This window comes from Pantherophis guttatus, chromosome 2 (genome assembly GCF_059756535.1).
Source record: "Pantherophis guttatus breed Tessera chromosome 2, ASM5975653v1, whole genome shotgun sequence".
Classification (NCBI taxonomy): Eukaryota; Metazoa; Chordata; class Lepidosauria; order Squamata; family Colubridae; genus Pantherophis; species Pantherophis guttatus.
The window spans coordinates 101,698,245-101,720,189 of NC_142064.1; the positions used below are offsets into that span (position 1 = coordinate 101,698,245).

A 21,945-nucleotide genomic window follows, 5' to 3' on the forward strand; every position below is an offset into this window, starting at 1 on the left:
CCAAGAAAATAAAGCAAAGAGCGAAAAAGGAATTTTGAAAAGAAAAAATATATAATTGTAAAACACATTGGATTTTGAACCAGTTACGTTCAAACAAAATATATCAACTGTAGTACTGGTAAAAACGAGTCAAAAAGCCCTTAGAAACAAATACAGTATATAGTTATATATTGGCCAGGCTTTTTAAAGCTGGCTTAGAGTCAAGCAGGCATGACCATAGGACATGAACAGCTCAGATAGTAAGCACAGAAATGCCCTTAATTACAATGAGGCGTGTAGAAGAAAAGTCTCTGGTGGATTACCCAAGAACTGAATCCTGGGCTAAAGATTTTTGCATTTTCCATTTCATTTGCTAAAACATCTTTAGTCAGACTTGCTGATATCACTCTGTTTTAACAGCATGAGGATTAATATTTTTAAAGGTTAGAGAACACAATTTTGTTGAGGAAGAATCCTCATCTTCTGCAAACACATATCAAGGGAGGAGAATAACAGACGTAGAAAAGGTAAACATCTAAGTAGTTAAGCACCTAACCAGTTTTTCATCTTCCCTCCCAAGGTTTAGATCGGCACCATTATTCCTTTTTTTCCAGTGATGGACAATCTTAGTAATATTTCTGCATGCCTTTTTCTTGCTTTACTTCACATGCTACAGCACCATCCATTCCAACTTCTCTATCATTTTGATGGCGGTGGAGGGATTAGGTCTTAAGCATTGCCAAAATAAAAGCAGCTTTGTGTACATACATTAAAATAGGACAGTTTTAAGCAAGCTGAAAAGAGTTCAGCTGATTGATTTTGGCGTATCAAATTCAGGCAAACAGGGTACAGTTATGGTGGGGGGTTAGGGTTATTTTTTGGTTAATAAGCATGCCTGGGTAGTCTGTAGTTTCCACTAGGAATCTTGGTAGTCAAGTTCTAACTCTGTGCTATTGATACAATTAATAAAATATAGAGCTTTATAGTTCTTAAGTAACTAGGTGACGATCCCTTTGCCCCAAACAAGCAGAAGGGATTACTAACTTCATATTACTACATAAAAATAAACTATAAAGTTATTTCACTTGAATAAGAAATTTATGCTGGCATTATTATGACAATTAATTCTTAATTTAAAAATAGTTGTAACTCCATACTGAAATAAATGGCACTTTAAAATAATTTTCTGTGTGTCATATATCCTTAAGCAGATGAAAGAATGCAAACATTTTAAATGATATTAAGTATACTACAAAGAAAGGAGAGGGATCAAATACAAATAACAATGGCAAGTTTCCTTCATTTCTTCCTTAATTAAAATAAAATGACAACAGCCCCCCTCCCACCTTCCCATCCCGCATTTTCAATAGTACAGGATCCCTATACTCCTTTGATTACTTGGTGATTCTGAGAGTAGAATTCTAAATGCAACAGTGCAATTTAGTTCTGTGTGAGTATTCATAGGATAGAAGTGACTTGAGATATGAAATGTTATCTATGCATTTTTCCCCAGAACTTAAGAGGACCGGTTAAACTCCAAATACCTGGCTAGATCTCCATTCAGGCTGGCTTCAAATCTCTGATTCCATTCAGATAAGTGTGGGCCACTCTTCTCTTTCTCACCTCACAGAAGAGCTGTGAGGCTAAAATTGACAGGGTGGCACCTACTCATTCAATGAGCTTCCTTGGGAAAGAGCAAGATATAAACATTACAAATGTTTGTACAGAGTACCTCATAACTATGCAATCTAGTATCTGGGAAGATGGGTATAAAGGAATCTGCCCCTTGTGGATTTATCACAGAAAAACGGCTTTACGTTGGAAGCTCAGATATAATTACTGGAGGAGCCTTTGATAAAGAAGTTGTGCTTGTCAGAAACTGAAGTAATAAAAAGAACACGTAAGTGCTTCCTTGGGGCTTTGGAACAGATGCCCGTATTTCAAAAAAGCAGATTTTGGTTTTGTCCCACTTATACAACACAGTTCTGCAGATACTGTACAAAAACTATAAACATATACCTTTGCTATTTGTTCTAAGCTAGAGAATCCACTGCAGAAATTATGAAACACCCAGGGATAATGATGTTGGCATTGCAAGGAAGTAGCTTTTTATCCTAAGAAGGGTCAGACTGCTCAGGTAGCTGCTCTGTGCTTTAAAACAAAAGCAGGCCCCAGAAGGCTTAATGATGAGCCTAAGGTTAGGACTGAAATGTTTAGCAATGCAAATTTAAGGGGCTCCAGTGGCTACGTGTGGTTTATAATCTTTGGCTTGCCCATCTTCAAATCTCTACCTGAAACTCTATCTCTACTACTTCCCTACTTGGAAGGGCACAACACACACTATATACACCACCTAGCACAGTCAACAGTGATAGCTCAATTTTGGAACCCCTTCCTAGAAGAAATGCTTTTGGCACTGTCTTTACAATGCTTTCGGAGGCCACACTTATTGCAAACCAAAGTTTTCACTGGGGGCATCAGGACAGGTAAGCCTCATCCAATAATTATAGTGGGGAACTCAGAACTAGAATGAAATGCTACAGAAGGGCAAATGAAGGGGGACATAAAAGAAATGTACCTTCTTGGCACCATAGCTATAGCAAGTAATGTGCTTAAAAATTCAAGGACAGACAGATGGTATGGGTTGCTTACATACTACAGTGCATTAGTGGTACTAAGGAATTACCTTTCTGCAGTTGGCAGTAAATTTAATTAATCAGAGATTTTACATATACAAAAGGAACAACACTTGCTGCTATCAAGAAAATCTTATTATGTTTATGCACAAAAAGGTTCTGTTTAGTGAAAGTTCCTAGCAATATAAACAAACAATTTCCTCTTTTAATTCCTCAATAGCTAGTTTTCTGCCACAGAGGGAAGGGATATAATTCCACAATATTTTTTTAAGACAAAAAAAAAAAAAAAAGCAACTAACAAACCCCTCCGATGCATTTTTGTTCTGCTGTCAAAACAAAGGCTGCATTGGGTTGAAGAGAAGCTATTCAGAGGGCCATTAATAGCTTTTCACTTATCTCCCATTCATTCTCATTATGAAGCAATCAAGCATACCGCACCTGCAGCCAGGAAACATTTGATGGGAGGCACAAGACCCTATCAAAGCTTCAGTTATGGTTAGCCTGTCATCACTAGACAGCATAGTCTTTGCAATTGTTTCACTGAAATAGCCATTGGCTTGTTTGTTTACGGCCATGTTCTCCGATTATCTCTGGGCAGAGGTTTTTGTTCTGTATCAGCTAACTATAAACAAGCAGTGGTTTTCAGAGGAAAGTGGGTGGCCTGTAAGTGGCACATTTGGATTAACCAGGTCCTAGGTTCAGTACAATACTTGAACACAATTTAAAACAGATGAACAAGGGATGGCAATTCTAGAGAAAAGGTTAATCTGAAAACCACCATAGGAAATTGAGTGTGGTATATGTTTGTTACTGACTCTTTGTATCTAGTTCCCCTTCATCGTACTTTCGTTTCCTATATAGTATGTTGATTCCCATAACCCAATAAGATCTGCATCATCACCCCACCCCACCCCACCCCAAATGATATTAAGAACTGCCCTTTTGGAAGACCCATCAGATCACACGAAGGGGAAGAGAACAAAAGTTGGGAAGGAAGGGAAGACACACAGCATCCTGCCTCTTGGTATCAAGCATGCTTACTAATAAATATCTGTATGCAACTGTTTGTGTCAAGATACAAGGGAGACATGTTAAAATTTTTATGATACTAGTAGCTTTCATCCACTTGTTCCTCCCCCGGGCTTTGTTGGCACGACACTGCCCTAACCACCGTGCACCATGGGGCTTTTGAAAGCCCAGCCTGGCAGGTTGCACCTGAGCTCATCCTTGTTTCCGTCGGGTCCGCAGTGATGATGGAAGGACGTGACACAAAGGGATCCACAATAGCTCTTCTGTTGTACCAGAAGTGGCATTGCAGGAGGATGGGACTAAAGAAAGGGCTGCCGCTTCTGTGGGACTCCCTCGAAGATTCAGCATCTGAGCTCATTACAAGGACATCAAGCCTTATTCCTTCTAGTGCATTCAGTCACAAGTTCACCAGTGGAATCCTGGGGGAGACAGAAGTAGAAATGGAGTGGGAGAAAATTAGAGACATAAATAAAAAGTATTCCCAGATCTTAGATGGTAAGAATAGATTGGCTTTATCTGCTCTCTTGCAATGCTAACATAGCCTGGATGAGATTATTCTTAAAGCCTTCTTAGTTCTCTATAAAAAGGGATAGCATGTAACTCATTACACTATGCCAAAATGATAAATTTTAGGAATGTTGACAGTATTTCCATCAACTACTATATTTAAATAAATTTACATTATCCAACATTCTGTTCATGCTTTCTCATTGCTGTATCCTATTGTTTCCCATTTGTTGGAGGAAGCCCCTATAGATAGGGATCTTCAGAAAAAAGAAGGATATAAAACAAGGAGAGAGCCCTCTCATGGAGAGGGGGCACAGTCCTGTCTACTCATGTTATTCCCAACTATTCCCAAAGAACCCAGCACACCATACAGGGCAGTGGTGGGATTCAAATTTTTTTACTACCGGTTCTGTGGGCGTATCTTGGTAGGCATGGCATGGCTTGGTGGGCGTGGCAGGGGAAGGATGCTGTAAAATCTCCATTCCCTCCCTTATCCAGGGAAGGTTACTGCAAAATCCCCATTTCCTCCCAATCAGCTAGGATTCTAGAGGCAGAGAATAGATGGGGGCAGGGCCAGTCAGAGGTGGTGTTTAACGGTTCTCTGAACTACTCAAAATTTCCACTACTGGTTCTCCAGAACTGGTCAGAACCTGCTGAATACCACCTCTGATACAGGGCATCAGGATGGAGGGCTCTTTCCATTGATGACAATAGCAAGGAATGGAATATCCTGATTAGAGGAATGATTTCTGAGACACCAAGGAAGGGAAAAATCAAAACAAAACAGTAACATAGAAATGGGTGGTCAGAAGATCCTTTTATCAAAAATACTCGCTGATAATATGGATGTCTGCCTTTAACTCATGATTCTACAGGTAGTCCTTGACTTATGACCACAATTGATCCCAACATTTCCATTGCAAAGCAAGATAATTGCTAAGTGATTTCCCCCCCCCCATTTTACGACCTTTCTTGCCATAGTTGTTAAGTGAATCTGGCTTCCCCATTGACTTTGCTTGTGAGAAGATCACAAAAGGTGATCACGTGACCCTGGGACACTGCAGCCATCATAAATACATGGCATTTGTCAAGTGTCTGAATTTTGATCATGTGGCTACAGGGATGCTGCATAGTTGTGTGAAAAACAGTCACAAGTCACTGTTTTCAGTGCCATTGTAACTTCAAATAGTCACTAAATGAATGATTGTAACTCGTGGTCTATCTGTATTAATATTTGAATCTTGCTGATTAACTGTAATTTTTGATGAATATCCAGCTGCTGTTATATATTTACTATATCCCCTGTTTCCCCCAAAATAAGACATCCCCTGATAATGAGCCAAATTGGGCTTTTGAGTGCATGGCAATAAGGCCAATGCTTATTTCAGGGTTCAGAAAAATATAAGACAGGGTCTTATTTTGGGAGAAACACGGTAGAACCAAGATCCCCATAGAAGTTGTCAAATGTATTACAGTATTAGTGATATTCACCTTCAATCACTTTTAGCCTGATATATATATTAGAGGTCTAAGTAATTTTGCTACTACCTATTTGCATGGTGGCAGTTAATATATGATTTGGCTTTGGGAACCCAACCCATGATACAGAAACCAATGCATTCTATTTATATACTATTATAAGTGGGGTGAGGGTGTGGGTTGGAAATGCAGTCAAGTAATGTAACTCTTGCTACCTCTGTGGCCTTGCCTGGCATTTTGGACTCTGCTTGTGATAGGAATAACAAAAAGTAGCGAGATTTCTCTTCCATTAATTGTAAAGGTCATAGTTGTTTTTAAGAGTTTTTTTTTTGTTACTCCTTCTAGTAAGGACCATTTTTAGAAGTAGTAATATAAGTGTTCTGACCCAAACATGACAAGCCCTCTGACATGAACTCAAAAGATTCCTTTATTAGGAATGCCAGCAGTCCCAGCAAAAAGTTTAGAAGGCAGGGCGGAGGATTTCGGACAATACCTGTATGACAAAATCGCTCAGATCCGGGGGGATTTGGACTCTGACTGGGTAGATCAGGGCAGGGTGACGAGGAACAGTCTTGAGACTGTTATCTGGGAGGAGTTTGATGCTGTGACTCCCGATGATGTGGACAGGATTTTGGGGAGACTTAGTGCGGCCACATGTTTACTGGACCCGTGTCCCTCCTGGTTGGTACTGGCTTCCCGGGAGGTTACACGAGGCTGGCTCCAGGGCGTCATTAATGCTTCGTTGAGTGAGGGTCACTTCCCCGCTGCCCTGAAAGAGGCGGTGGTGAGGCCTCTCCTCAAGAAGCCGTCCCTGGATCCGGCAATATTGGCTAACTATCGTCCTGTCTCCAACCTTCGCTTCATTGCGAAGGTTGTTGAGAGTGTGGTCGCGCAACAGTTTCCGCAATTCCTGGAGGAAACATCCTATCTAGATCCGTTCCAGTCGGGTTTCAGGTCTGGGCACAGCACGGAAACGGCATTGGTCGCGTTGGTGGATGATCTCTGGAGGGCTCAGGACAGGGGTTGTTCCTCTGTTCTGGTCCTATTAGATCTCTCAGCGGCTTTTGATACCATCGACCACAGTATCATGCTGCACCAGCTGGAAGAGTTGGGGGTGGGAGGCACTGTGTTGCGGTGGTTCTCCTCCTTTCTCTCCGACCGGTCGCAGTTTGTGTTGGCAGGGGGGCAAAGGTCGACCTCGAGGCCTCTCATCTGTGGAGTGCCGCAGGGCTCGGTCCTCTCGCCCCTTCTGTTCAACATTTATGTGACGCCGCTGGGTGAGATCATCCGTGGCTTTGGGGTGAGATACCACCAGTATGCTGATGACACCCAGCTGTACATCTCCACCCCAGGCCACCCCAACGATGCCCTTGAAGTGATGTCCCAGTGCCTGGAGGCTGTGCGGATCTGGATGGGGAGGAACAGGCTCAAGCTCAACCCTTCCAAGACTGAGTGGCTGTGGCTCCCGGCATCCCGTTATAGTCAGTTGACTCCATCACTGACTATTGGGGGCGAGTCTTTGGCCCCCACTGAAAGGGCTCGCAATCTGGGAGACCTCCTGGATAGGCAGCTGTCTTTGGAGGAACATCTGACGGCTGTTACCAGGGGGACCTTTTATCAGGTTCGCCTGATTCGCCAGTTGCGGCCCTTTCTCGATCGGGATTCCTTGTGCACAGTCACTCATGCCCTCGTCACCTCTCGCCTTGACTACTGCAATGCTCTCTACATGGGGCTCCCCTTGAAGAGCACCCGGAGGCTCCAGCTGGTCCAGAATATGGCAGCGCGGGTAGTGATGGGAGCGACATGGCGCTCCCATGTAACACCGCTCCTGCGCGAGCTGCACTGGCTCCCGGTGGTCTTCCGGGTGCGCTTCAAGGTGTTGGTTATCACCTTTAAAGCGCTCCATGGCATAGGGCCTAGCTATCTGCGAGACCGCCTGCTGCTACCGACGACCTCCCATCGACCCGTGCGCTCCCACAGAGAGGGCCTCCTCAGGGTGCCATCAGCCAAACAATGTAGGCTGGTGACCCCCAGGGGGAGGGCCTTCTTGGTGGGGGCTCCCACCCTCTGGAATCAGTTGCCTCCGGAGATAAGGAGAATCCATGACCTCAATGCCTTCCGTCGTTCCCTTAAACCCATCTTTTCCAGCAAGCCGGGTTGGCTTAGGAAGAAATTTTTAAATTCTTTTAATCAGTTTGTGATTTCTTAACTTTCGGGCCAAAATTTATATATATTTTTAAATGTTTTTTTTAATATTTGTATTCTATGTTTTTTATCTTGGCTGTACACCGCCCTGAGTCCTCAGGGAGAAGGGCGGTATATAAATTGGAAATTAAATTAAATTAAATTAAATTAAATCTCGCAGGCTAATAAGTCTGACCGGCCGGAAGATGAATAGTTGTCTGCAACACCTATTCATCTCCGCCCCCTGCCTTTTATCCCCAGAGCTAGGGTGGGGCTTCGCTAGCAGCGGTGGCTCTTCCTTCCCCAGGATTGGCTCACAGCTTTCCACTCTTCTTCTCTGCCTTTTGCACAGCCGCGCGTCAGGCACTGGACCCAGCTGTTCTTCTTCTTCCTCAACCACCTCCAGACCTGGGGGCAATTGACTCTCCATCTGAGGGCTGGCGGATGGCCAAGGCTCTGCCTCTGTCTCTCTCTCTGCCAGCTCCATTCCCTCTTCCCCCTTGGAGCTCCCAGGTTGCCCTGATGCTGACTCTGACTCCCACGCCGCCTCCTCCTCCTCCTCCTCCTCCTCCTCCTCCTCCTTTAATTCGGCTGCTGAAGGGGCCAGCGGCCCTCAGGCCACAACAATGAGACTACTTTCCTATATCAACAATGGGACCTGACACTTCCAGCACCCTTTATCATTGCCAACTTGTGTAAGGCTGCTGTGAACTATAGTTCATCAGTATCCAGGGACATGGCCTATCCCAAGCCTAGCACAGCGAGGCATTATTTCAGGACCATTTGAAAAGTGAGAGGAAAGAGAAGAAGAGGGCCACCATCCACTATGTAGGTAGGCTCAGTTACAGTGGCAGTGAGCACTGTTGGAAAACCTGAAAGGCTAAATTAGGGGTAGAATCTTAATGAAGAAAATGTATATGGCTGCTAAGAATCAGCAGCAACATAATCAATCAATTGCTTTTCAATTATTTTCCTTGAGGTTTCTGAAGTCTTTGTATCCCTATTTTTGGTTTATACCTACAGGACTGAAAGTTATACAAATACAAAACTAGAAAGTCAAACTTCCCTCTCCCCTAATTCTTGAAGGGATATTTGCTAATGTTTTATAACGAAAATAAAACCAGAACACAGTGACAAAGCATAGTACGTACAGATTAAACAATTGAAGCTCTCAATCTACAACTTGTCCTCTCTAGGGCATAGTTTTTCAACCTCAGGGTTCTGTGAGACACTGGGGGTGGGTGGGAAATATCACTCAAGCGCAGCCAATTATCCACCAGTAGACTGTTGCCTTTTGATCAAGGTTTCTGGCGTTTCTTTTTCTAACGAACAGGTTCCACAGCCTAAAATAGTTTGAAAAATCCTGCTGTAGGGATATTACTCCTAGTCTTTTTTTTATTACCTTCTGAGGACAAATACTGCTACCACAGAGATGTCTGTGTAAAATTTAAAAAACATTTAGTATCATGGAATGGAGGAGGAATTTTTACTACTGATCACTTTTCATACCACTTGAAAAAAGCCATAGCATAGATCAGGGGTGTCAAACTGGATTTTTTTGAGGACCAGATGAACATTATAGCTCTTCTCTGTGGGCTGGCTTGGAGGGGGGGCATTTTTGTAGCCGGTTTTCAGCCTGGACAGGCTCCTGCAGCACTTTGCCCGCCAAAACAGGACGGGTAGGTCCCTCCATGCCCCATTCTGGCCGGCAAAGGGCTTCAGGATGCTGTCCAGGCTGAAAAATAGGCCGTGTGGGGACTGCGCACAACCTCCTCCATGCCCCGTTTTGGCTGCCAGAGGCACCGTGGCCCAATCTGTTGCTATTTCCAGGCCGGTCCCACGGGCCAGATTTAAGCACCCCAAGGGGCTGGATACAGTCCACAGGCCTTGAGTTTGACACCCCTGGCGTAGATAAATGTGTACTGAAAAGTAGAACTGCTTATCTTCTAAGGAACAAAAGCTGGAGGTGGGGGAGAACAAGAATAGATAAAAATGGTTATGTATTTTGAAAAGAATGAATGAAATTAGCATATTGCCCATGATAGTCTTTAGAATTGCGTTATAAAATTGACAAGAATTTTACAAAGTCACTCTCCATTTAGAAGAGAGTCCCTTTTCCATTGGTTTCTTCCAAACACCGTGTCTGAGAAAACCTAGAGTATAAACATTAAGAGGAAACAAAACCAGCACCGAAATGTAGAATCTATTTTGACATGTGGCTCAAATAGAGGTTCGTTAGCCCTGCACACAAAATCAACTGCTCACATACTTCCGGGTTTGTTTGGTTTTTTTGCTTTGATTTTCACTTGTTTTCCCTCTTCTTCTTCTGCCAAAAGCAACATCCAATTATTGTCCATGCTGTTTCTTACCTGTTGAGCTGGAAGGCACTGGACTTCCCTAGACCCTCCAGCTTCTCCAAGCCTTCCAGTACTTGTCCACTTTCCACCATCTCTGGCGTCGGAACCTGTGAATCGCTGTAGGGCCCCAGGATGCTGACAGTGGCAGGTGACAGGTCTGTTAAAGGCTGCTGGCTCTCCTGCTGCTGCAATTCGCTTTGCTGACTAGAATGGTGACGGCGCTTTTGATTCCGGTCCCAACTAAGGTAGGTGGAGAAGAGGGTTACCATCAAGGCAGCATCCACAGATAACTTCCAGGGAGTCATTCATTGCTTAGGCATTCCACTATCTTCCTTCCATATGTTATAGCTTTTGCAAGGACATTATATTTTCCAATGTTCAAACTATTTTAATCAAACTATTAATTCAAACTATTAATCAAACTAATAGTAATCAAATTATTGATTACTGGGAAAATAAAAAGGCCGTTTGTATAGCTGACAGAGAACCTGTCCTCTTTTTGAATGCATCAATACTCAATCTCAGAGTGTTCCAATACTGGCTGCTGTTTGTAGAAGTTTAATGGGCATCCATTGAACAGTCCCTATGAAATGCACACCATGGTATGTGGGTCAAATTCAACAGAAAATGACTACACAGGTAGTCCTCAACTTACAACAGTTTATTTAGTGACTGTTCAAAGTTACAATGGCACTGAAAAAAATGACTTATGACTGTTTTTCACACTTACAACAGTTGCAGGATCCCCATGGTCACATTATCAAAATTTAGACTCTTGGCAACTGACTCATATTTATGATTGTTGTAGTATCCCAGGGTCATGTGATCACCTTTTGCGACCTTCTGACAAGCAACGTCAATGGGGATTCACTCAACAACCCTGTTACTAACTTAACTGCGGCGATTCACTTAATAACTGTTGCAAGAAAAGTCATAAAATGGGGCAAAACTCATTTAGCGTCTGCAATTTCGGGTGGTCATAAGTCGAGGACTACCTGCATTCTTGGTTCCTTTTACTCATGACCAGAATTTGGTATATAGCAATTAAAGGAGTTTGTCTATTTCTTTACAACATATCTATCGTTTAGAAATATTTTTCATTAAAGCTCAGGCATTAGAGAGAGCTTTACCTGGGTTTTATTTTTTAATTCTTGTTTTTGTTAATCTTGTTAGTTTTATTTATATATTTGATTGTTTTTTATTGAGCTGTACAGCACTTTACATATTTGGAACAGAAAAACAAATAATGAATTTCACCAACAGCAGCAATTTACAAGCGTAGCAATTTAGAACATAGAAACAGTAGTTTCTGCTTTTCTTTTAGGTATGGTGGACAAACCAATTGAAAAACAGTTTGCAATGCTATTTCCCTATATGTTGATCACTGCGAGGATTGTATATGCTAAGCATTGGAAAGAAGAGTGGATTTTCAAAATGACTGAATTAGCAGAGATGGCAAAATTAACTGCCTTGATTAGAGACAATAGATTAGACCACTTTGTAAGAGACTGGAAAAAGTTTGTCGATTTTCTACATGTCAAAGACAATAACAGGTGGTTAACAGAGGGATCTGAAGATTAGTTTTATGTTTGGGGTAACCCGTTGACTGGTTATTTTTTAATATGTAGATTGTATTGGTCGATTTGATCGCTAGACAAATAGATTTCCACATCAGGGATATTTGTGTACCTAATACAGCATTTTTGTTAAATACAGATGGAGAAGTATATAATTATTTGTAGATCTGTTATATAAGGGGAGGAGAACATGTTATTTTTGGATGTATCTTTCAGCATTCAGCTGGGGTGGATTTTTTATGTTTAATGTTAGATTTAATTGATATTTGGATTTTTTTTCTTTTTCATTTTTTTTGTACATAAGATCCTTTTTTTTTGTTATTGGTGTTTGGTTATTAGTGTTGTCAATCTGTTTTTTCTCCTGTTCTTCTGTTTTGTATTTTATCTTTGTTAATTAAAGAAGAATAAATATGTTAGAATTCATAGCTTAAAGTAATAAAATGGGTGCATTTACCACAAAGAAAGGAAACAGTGGTTCCCAAATACATTTGGGAGGCTGAGATTTTTTTTTTTTAAACACTGTACAACAAAAGTATATGAGTATTTCTAAAACTCTCTCAGGCTACTTCCTTAATGACAACAGTAACAGTAATATAGCAGAGATTGCTCCTTTCTCTGTAGAAAGTACATTATTATTTCATGGACCTCTTAATTATTTATTCTTCTCTCTCATCTGGAAATTTTGTGGTTCACCACTTTACACCATTATCCCCCAACTCCAGTCCCTCTTATTTCATAAGAATAGTATCTTGTATATTTCCTGCTATCAGAGAAGGATTAAAATAAGCATAGCCAAGTGTCTTTAGTATGTAAAAGTCCCTACAGAGAACTTCTCTTTGTCTACCTCAATTTTAGACTGCTACCTTTGTTTAAGCCTCACAAAATCTATGATGTAATTTAAACTGAAGGTAATTTCCTGATCAGCTTCAGGACTGAATGGGGAATTGAACTTGGGTTTCCTCTTAATCTAATACTTAAACCATACTAATCTTGGCAAATATCATATATTGCAGACATGGATGGATCTACCTACCTGCCTACCTATGAAACAGATTAGGAGGGCATTTTAGAGATTGCCGCCATTGAAAAAATAAATGATATGGATCCCTAAAACAATCTGGTTACTCTATTGTCAGGAATCCCAGAAAACATTACTTTTATCTGAGCCTGTAAATCAATCCTTGTATTCTGTCAGCAAGAAATATATGCTCAGAATTACTAATCATCAAATCTTTATGCTATAATTGCAAAATAAGTTTTCACTCACTTTGTAATAACTAAACGGCTTCATATTGCATCATTGTTATGAAAAAAAAGGGCAACTTCTACTCAACACATGCTCCAGACCAGCAACCAACATCAGAGAGATCCACAGCCACTGAATAAACCTTTCCATCCGTATACCCAAATCCTTTATTTTCATTTCTATGTGTCAGGCAAAATCTGTCAATATCTCAGCAGCATTTTCTTGAAACTTTCAATCCTTGAGGCTACTGTATTGCCTGAAGGAACGCCTCGACTGGTTATCATGTGACACAGATGATCGTTAACACAATTGTCAAAGCTTCCAGATCATGTTTGTTTCCACGCATTGCCTAATGTAGCTAAGGCTGCCAATTTTAATTCTGATGTCAAGAGAACTGGGCCTAGAATTAGTGCTAGAAATGCAGGTGGTGGATTTTAACAGGAGCTGAGCTAGCAACAAAAGGTCTTTGTTGCTTCCCTGGGAACTGCTGCTGACTGATACTGTGCATTGTGTTGACACTTGCATTCTGGTGCAGGATAAGGAAGAAGGCAAGGAACTGATACAAAAGAATTACCCTGTTAGCTAGCCAGCCTGCACGCCCACCCATCTGCTTACTTTGAGCTTTATGAGCTTGGACAAAGCTAGTCACTAAGGAGGAAGATCACCCATGTAACCATAATCCTCAGTCCTGGGGCTGAACTCCACAACTTTACATGCCTGTTCCGATTACAAGGTGTGAAGAGACTGCTTCTGATTCCTGCAGTCCCACAAATGTGGGTTAGCAGCCCAAACATTCAGGAAAATAACAGGCCTGCTTGTTTCCCTTCCACTCCAATTGGTTCACAAAGCTCTATGGTTTAAATACTCTTCTAGTAGTGGATGAATTAAGTATTGTGTAGGTGACAGCAGATTCTCCTTTCCTCCTGTCTCCTAAGGGGGCGGATGAAAGAAGAATCAATTTTGTTTCTTATACATACTGGATCAGACGTGGGCAGTCCATGATTTACAAGAAACATACAGCTTTAAAAGCATATTTTTGGAACCCCCAGATCCACATACAATTGCAGAGTGAAAATCAGCAGAGATCTGAAGCAGGTTTTCCACAATTTTTCTGGCAGGGAACTGAAATGTTGGTTAAGACTTAGAATATACAGTCAATCAAACTGCAAAAATAATATGCCAAACATACTCCAGAAAGAAAGAAAAGAAAAGAAAAACCCTGGTGCTGCCTATTTAGAAACATTTTGTTTCTCTTGGTGCCCAAAATAAAAGATACAGCTTCCAGCAGTGAAACATTTTATGTTGTACCACATAAACATTGCCTGCCTCTGTTCTACAGAGGGAAGATAACAGGTTTGAAGCAAAACTTTTAAAGCTACCTCTTCAAATAGTTCTTTGGCTTTGGAAACAAGGAAAAATAAAATATAAATTCACTGTATGCAAAAAGAAAAAAAACTCTCTTACAGTGGGGCTTGAATTATGGCAATGGAATAAAAGACTCCATCAACCCCTTACATGGTGACTTCCTTGGGAATACTTTGATGGCATCGGATCTGAGCACAGACCAAATATTTAAAGAAAAGTATACATTCCAACCCAATTGTCTCTTGATTTTACAATTGTATGGCAGATCCATCCAAGAGAAACCCAGTTCAATTTGTAGCCTTGTGTGTCTCCATTATATCAGTGAGCTGCTTATTTTTATGTTATAAATACATATTTAAAAAAACCTATATTTTTTCAACCAAAGCAGTCTGTTTTGCATATAATATTAAACCATATGGATAGCTTTGCACATCCCACTAAGCCAAAAACAGAAAAACCTCAACATTATGATCTAATGTTACATGTAAACTAGCTATAGCTTTTGAAAAGTGAACAAAAGCTACATGAAACTGAATTAGATATTTGGTTCATTTAGCTTATATTCTTTATGCAGACTGGCAGGGCCTCTCCAGAGTTTTAGCCATGTGTGTTCATGCACATACCAAATCACATTTTGCCCTCTGAATCTGGATCACTGCTCAGCCTTATTACGAACACAGGCATTGCCTTCACCCTAAGCTGAACATTGTAGGACACAGGAGGTTATTTTCATTATGTCGAATGAGATTGAAATCCACTCTTAACTAAGGAAAGACGCTAATCATTCACTACAACATAGCATATAATAATAAAGCCGTTTTATCATTTATTATATACCTCTACGGTAATAATCTATCAGGCAAAATATTTAGAATGAATCTATTAGGGTTTTATTCTGTACTTTGAAACCATACGGCATATAGATCCGATCCAAATATTCAGCAGAGAATTAGCTCATTTGTAGAAAACTGAAAAGAGAAAATGAAAAGCATCCATTGCTTTAAAGTTGCTGAGTTTGACCTTTAAATCTTCTCCATCCTAAACGCCACTCACAGTAGTAAAGGGCGAGGCATTAGAGTAACTACTAACAATTCCTTTAGTTTGACAGGGCAGTGACCTGCCATTTGCAGCCTTAGGCGTATTATGGGCTTCATAATATACAAAATGTTTCCTGCTGGACAGCACTAACTTTATTCATACAGCCTGACTGCTTGTGAGATAATTAGGGCAACAAAATACACTTCCAAGGCAACTAAATGGATAATTGAAAAAATGACCTCCAAGGCATTGGAATTCATTATCTGCAATTATAGCCCATTCCCAGGACCATTGCCACATCCCATAATACTACTTTTGATTTCAGCAAAGGTCTGGAACAACTCTTTACACCTGTGTAGAATCTACTTACCAGAATTTGAGTATTATTCCCATGGCAACAAGGATAATAATGACAGAAATTGTAATGGTGACGTAAAGTTGGGGGTCCACACCTGGAACAGACAAAGGTTGTGGAGTCAGAAAAAAAGAAAAGAAAAGAAGTGGGACTAATTTTATGAGAAGAAGCACTAAATTTTAAGATCCTTTTAGGAAGGTCAACTATTTCCTAGATTGATTTCTGTACATCTGTAAACAGAGAGGCAAAAACCTAGCAGCCACAGAAGGCAGTTTTTGCTATGACAAAAATAGCCCCTGCCTAATTTCGGCTTGTTACTCAAGCTGTTAATTACACAGAATCATTAAAGCAGTTCCTAAAGGAGTAACGGAAAGCAACCGATGGTTACCTTCTCCCCGAGGTCCAAAGAGGAAGGGTGGTAGAGTGGCTGGGGTCTGACGCAGGTTGAGCCCTTCATTGTGTAACAGTGAGTGGGAATTGGGTTGTGCTGTTGCCATTCCGTTGGATGAAACAAAGGCGTAATCCAGAAGTGGAAAGCCTGGGTTGGCAGAGCTGGCATCCCCTCCCTCATCAACTGAGACTGTAGGGCCCCAAACAATGGCCCAGGGGTACTGAGATGAGGAGGGACCATCCTCAAAGCCAGATGGGGTAGCAGGCCGAATCCCTTGGGCTTGACGCCTCAGCCGTATGGCATGGCGTTGGCCAGCCCCTTTGGAAACCAGAGGGCGCAGCCGCAGTGAGGTAGAGTGAAATCCTGTTTTCTCCGTGGGCAGGTTCTTATCCCAGATGCAGAAAGATCTGGATGCTGTGGGGTTCCGGTGGCTGCACAATGGCCGGGCTGCCAGAAGACCACGGGTCCGAAGAGACCAGGCGCTGTGCAACGGAACTGCTGAGGCTAGGAGGAGGAGGAGCCAGAAGTGCAGCAAATGGAAGCAGGAGACCAGGGGGAACCTCCTATGGCTGTTGAGAAGAAAGAGAGATGTCCCTTATTCATTGGACCACTCCTTTTTCTGTGTTGCAAGATGGCTCTGTTTCAGCTAGTGGTTTTGTTCAGTTTCTGATTGCCTCATGAGATAACTAGGAGGAGCCGCATGTTAACAAGTAGAAAAGCAGAGAATGTCTCTGTTTGAATTTATTGCCTCAGACATGAATATGCCTTAGGTTCACCATGAAGGTGGAGCAGCAGCGTATTTCTCAACCAGAATTAAGTATCATTTTACCTTCTTCAATTAAGGCCATGCCTGGAAGGAGTTGCACGGTTAACAGTGAAGAGGAAAGATTTTGCTACCTTCCAGCTCAGATTCAATTATCCCTTCCTCTCTTTTTATAGAGATCCTTGTTTCAGTCTGTCTTAGAATTTCATGTCGTTCAGCGGGTACTGCCCTCTCCCCCCCACCCCAAGAAGTCTAGTGGTTGCATTCAGTTACCTGTGATGTCACTGAATAAGATTTAAGGAGCATAGCTATATGCTCTTCCCTTCTTAATGGACCACCACTTTGGTGAAGAAATCCTTATATCCTGGATTATCAATACTAAGCCAGAATCTCCTCCTCTGAGTGTAATGGGAAACTTGTGCTTAATACATTGCAGGTTGAAAGAGGAAAGGGAGGAGCCTTATTTTGTGAAACTGCAACCTATTCAACCACTGATTCCTAAGCGTCTTCATTCTTAGTTGAGCCACTCCTTCACCCATTCCCGGTGCCAACAGAATAGGCTTTTTATAGCACCTGAAGTTACTGGTGCTATGTGTTTAATCCCACCTCTTTCTGATCCTGCAGCTGTTAGATTAGCCTTTTCAAAACAGTCCCTTAGATGCCATGGTTGGGCTCTCATTGCTATCCTACATTCTAAAATAATACTATGGACTTACCAGAAACTAGTTTCCATAGCTAGAGGCAACAGTTTTTCCACAGGTGTAAATGAGTCTCATATTCTTCACTAAAACCAGGAATAAGAAAAAAAGGGGGGATAAATGTTAGACGTTATCTACACCAATACTTCCAAATCCATAGGCACTCTCATGGGTCTTTCCTCTTTTGCATCTGACTGCAGCACAAATATGTAACAGTAACAGTATAACAAAGTTGGAAGGGGCTTTGGAGGTCTTCTATTACAACCCCAGACAAGGGGCTTCTAATCTCTTCTTTAAAACCTCCAGTGGTGGAGCACCCACAATTTCTGAAGGCAAGCCGTTCTACTGATTAACTGTTCTCACTGTCAGGAAACTTCTCCTTGATTTCTAGGTTGGGCCTCTCTTTGATAAGCTTCCGTTACTTCTTGGCTTGCCCTCAGATGCTTTGGAGAATAGCTTGGCCCCCTCCTCTCTGTGTCAGTCCCTTAAATATTGGAACACTACTAACAGGTCACCCCTAGTCCTTCTCTTTGTTTGACTAGACATAGACGGATATTATTTATGATATTCATTAGACTAGACATGCCCTGGTAACTTTTTTTTCCTGTTATATCTTCATGATATTTTTTTTTGACCCAAGACTAGAATAGGGGCTATCTTAAGCCACGCATGGTAGTATCAATGTTAAAGCTGACTTTTCTGTTTTACACCAAAATCAGTTTCCCGGTGAATATAATTCAATAGACTCCTACTCCGAGTACAGTCAGGTGATCCTTGCACTCATTGGCCACTGTAGCCTGATGTGGGCATGCCTCTCCCTCCTGCTTTAATTCCAAAGAGTTAGTACTTTCAAGCCAGGTCCTTCCCATATATCAGCAAGCCTCCAAGGTGATTCCTGCTTTAGAGACTTAACAGCTGACCGATAGTAATAGTAGGAGGGATACGCATGGTGAACTTTGGGAGGAGAAGAGAGAGAAATAAATGGCCTTAACTCTGCTGGTTCATAGCATAATCTTCCTAGTGCCTGTCAGATGTTGCTTTTGAACATTGATTTAATACACTCCTGGAATAAAAATGACCGCATTTCTGGAATGAGTTTGATTATCAGTTGATGTTAGTGTCCTACTGGAAAAGTACTAACCTGTGTTTTCTAAAAGAATTTTAATCTCATTTTCAGGAAGAGTGCTAAGCCCATGAGATCAGCTGATAGTTGGGTTCCCCTTGAATACACCCATGCAAAATACTGGAGCAGCAAAACTAGAGTGAGGTCTGAGTGATGGCTAAACATGCCATCTTAGCCATCTGCCAAAATTTGTCTCCTGCCCAACTCTCAGCCCATTCCCTTGAGGTAAATGTTATGCAGGAAAAAAGACAAGTTATTGTGGAGGAATCCTCCAATATTTCCCTGTAGTGTCCCCTGTATGGCATAAATAAAACAATCCCCATTTCTCAAACCATGGCTGGGGCAGGGTAGGTTTGCCAGGTGAGGTAGCAAATATTAAGTCAGTTTAGCTTTCTGCAAGGTCAGTGCTTGATAGAATCCAAATCTGGTAGTGAGCAGGAACCTTATGATTATAGAGTGATTCTAAACTTCCTACATTTTCCAGTTATTCTTTCAACTGTTACGAAGATACAAGGTGCTAAAAACGTACATAGGCTATTGCTTCATACATAGAGCAAACTTGACCTAAGTTTCTCATTTTGTGCATATATTTGCACTCATAAAAATGAGGAAAAAATGAGTATGTGAAAACCTCACTATCATTAACATTACCATTGCTGCTTCTGAGATTGAAAAAAGAAATGTATTGTCATGGATTTTTTAGCGCTTAAAAACTTAACAGTTCCTCCATGTATTTATAGTATGAAATGTGTAATCCACTTCATATAAAGAGCCATTTTAATTCTGCATGCAGACAAGACAAGGAATAAGAATAAATTTAGAATGATAAACACAGGAGATTGTGAAAGGGAATGAATCAGCAAGAAAAGATTCCAAGCCTGTTTAAGAATTTAGAGAAAAAAATGTGCCCATAAAATATTTAGTATTTACTTTCTGGTTGGCTAAAATGCTTTTCAACATTCCTTTTTGCCTTTTTCATAGTTTCCTGCTACACATAAAATGCAAGTGGATTATATGTTCTGACTTGTATTTTGAACTATTGTTCATGTAGACTAACATGATATTAGACAATAGTCTCAAATTTCAGAATTCCATAACTGTTCAGTCTTTTATAGCCTGTGCCTTCTGGATAATCTCAGATATAGTTTATCTGGCCATAGAAAATACTGGATATTACAAGCTTGTAGGTCTTTTCAAAGACTAAGATACTTTTCCAAAGCCTCTTCTCTCTAGGCTGCCTTACCCCACCTGTTGCTGCTCTTCAGTATGCCTAATTTCAGCTCCTACAATCTCTAGTCAGCAACATCTGAGAATTATGCTGCCTGGGGATTATGGGAGTTGGAGGCTAACAGATTTGGAGGGCAGCAGATTGAGGAAATTGGCTTTGTGCACTAGACAATTGTATGGTTGATACATAATTTACACACTGAACTTAGATTGAAAATTACTATAGATAGTCCTCAATTTATGACCACATTTGAACCCAAAATTTCTGTTGCTGAGTGAGACAGTTGTTAAGTGAGTTCTGCTTCATTTTACAACAATTTTTTGCCACAGTTGTTAAATTAGTAACCTGGTTGTTAAGTGAATCTGGGTTCCCCATTGACTTTGCTGGTCAAAAGGTCACAAAAAGTGATCACATGACCCTGGGACACTGCAACTGTCATAAATATGAGTCAGTTGCCAAGCATCTGAATTTTGATCATATCACCATGGGGATGTGGCAATGGTCGTGAGTGTGACAAATGGTCATAAGCAGTGATGGGATTCAGCCAGTTCGCACCACTTCAGGAGAACCAGTTGTTAACTTTCTGAGCAATTTGGAAAACTGGTTGTTGGAAGAAATCATTAGGGCAGAGAACCGGTTGTTAAATTACTTGAATCCCACCACTGGTCATAAGTCACTTGTTTCAGTGCCATTGTAACTTTGAATGGTCATTAAATGAACTGTTGCAAGTCGAGGGCTACAATGCTCAGCTGGGGCAACACAGACAATTTGGGATATCCATTATTTTTTTAAAAATATCCTAGGATCCACAGTCATAGCCAGATGCAAAATAGTAGCTTATATGGGAGGCCAAATGTTAAAATGAAGGAGCTGCTTATGTACTCCAAAAATCAATTCACACACAAATCTGTTCCTGATTCTTGTCCTCCCATTTATTTTTCTGTATGTATGTATAGATACATTGTATGTACTTTCTAGTTGGCTGGATGCAGCAATGGCTTATTGGATTGCAGCGTACTTTAAGATCCTAATTTGTGGGAACTTCCGGTTTGCTGTTTGTCGCTGCCAGACGTTCCTTTGGGATCGTCAGCTTCCATCGCCTGTTAGAGCCGCCTTCACAACGGAATGGCGGCTCGAAAAAACTCAGTTTCCATGAGGAAACGGAGATAGAGCCGGCAGGGGTGGGTAGAACTCTCTGCGGAGTCCCAAAAGTTTTTTCTTTACTTTTGGGACAGAGCGGATGAGATGCCCCGTATCCCCAGCCGCTGCTCCGGGCTTTGGGAGACCTCTGCTGATGCAGAGCCAGGCGTCAAGGGCAAGCCTGCAAATTTAACAGACTACTCAAAGAAAATGTGAGCTGGACCTGTAATATTGAACCGCAAGTATTTTACTGATTTTTAAAAAAAATTACTTAAGAGAGAGGAGGAAAAGAAAGAGGAAAAAAAGCCTTTTAAAATGGCGTTGGCTGGAGGAGAGGCTGAAAGGGAAAGTCCTTCCGTTTTCTATTACTACAATGTAGCGGAATAAATGCCACTGGTTACATTTATAGACAAAACTTCGCTCCTGTGTCTTTTTCTCTTTTTTCTCCCTTGGAGATCTGATATTGTTGTTGATTGGAAAGAAGTCTTTCTTGCTTTTTTTTAACAAAGCCTGCCTGGGCGGAAATATGGCACAGAGACTCATAAAGTCAGATAAACAAGAAGGGGGGTGGGATTCCCCCACCAATAACTTAAAGGAACAAGTCTTAACTCTTCAGTCTCAGAAACCTGATTTTAATATAATAGAATTTTTTATAGAGGAGATTGAAAGAAGGGAGGAGATTGTGAATCAGCAACTTGAAAAATTTAAGCAGGAAATTAAAGAAATTAAAGAATTGGTGAAATTTAAGTTTGATTCTTTGGAGAAAAAATTCTCAAAAGTGGCTAATGGTTTTACAGAATTTATGGTACAGTTGGACACAAATACTAATGTACTAGAGTCTAAAATGGAA

The 21,945-nt window shown here is 41.2% G+C and overlaps 1 protein-coding gene across 2 annotated transcripts in view; it reads right to left on the reverse strand.

The window, feature by feature from the left end:
• Positions 1-849: 849 nt before the first annotated feature.
• The window catches only part of PIANP (PILR alpha associated neural protein), a 51,217-nt gene continuing 30,121 nt past the window's right edge, over positions 850-21,945 (reverse strand). For both annotated transcript variants that reach the window (XM_034410971.3, XM_034410970.3), the window contains exons 2-6: positions 17,623-17,690; positions 16,141-16,712; positions 15,768-15,849; positions 10,184-10,411; positions 850-4,063 (exon numbers count right to left, since the gene is read on the reverse strand). In XM_034410971.3, coding sequence (XP_034266862.2) covers positions 4,042-4,063; positions 10,184-10,411; positions 15,768-15,849; positions 16,141-16,712; positions 17,623-17,639 — 921 coding nt within the window. In that variant the 5' untranslated portion in view covers positions 17,640-17,690 and the 3' untranslated portion in view covers positions 850-4,041. The remainder of the gene's footprint in view (positions 4,064-10,183; positions 10,412-15,767; positions 15,850-16,140; positions 16,713-17,622; positions 17,691-21,945) is intronic.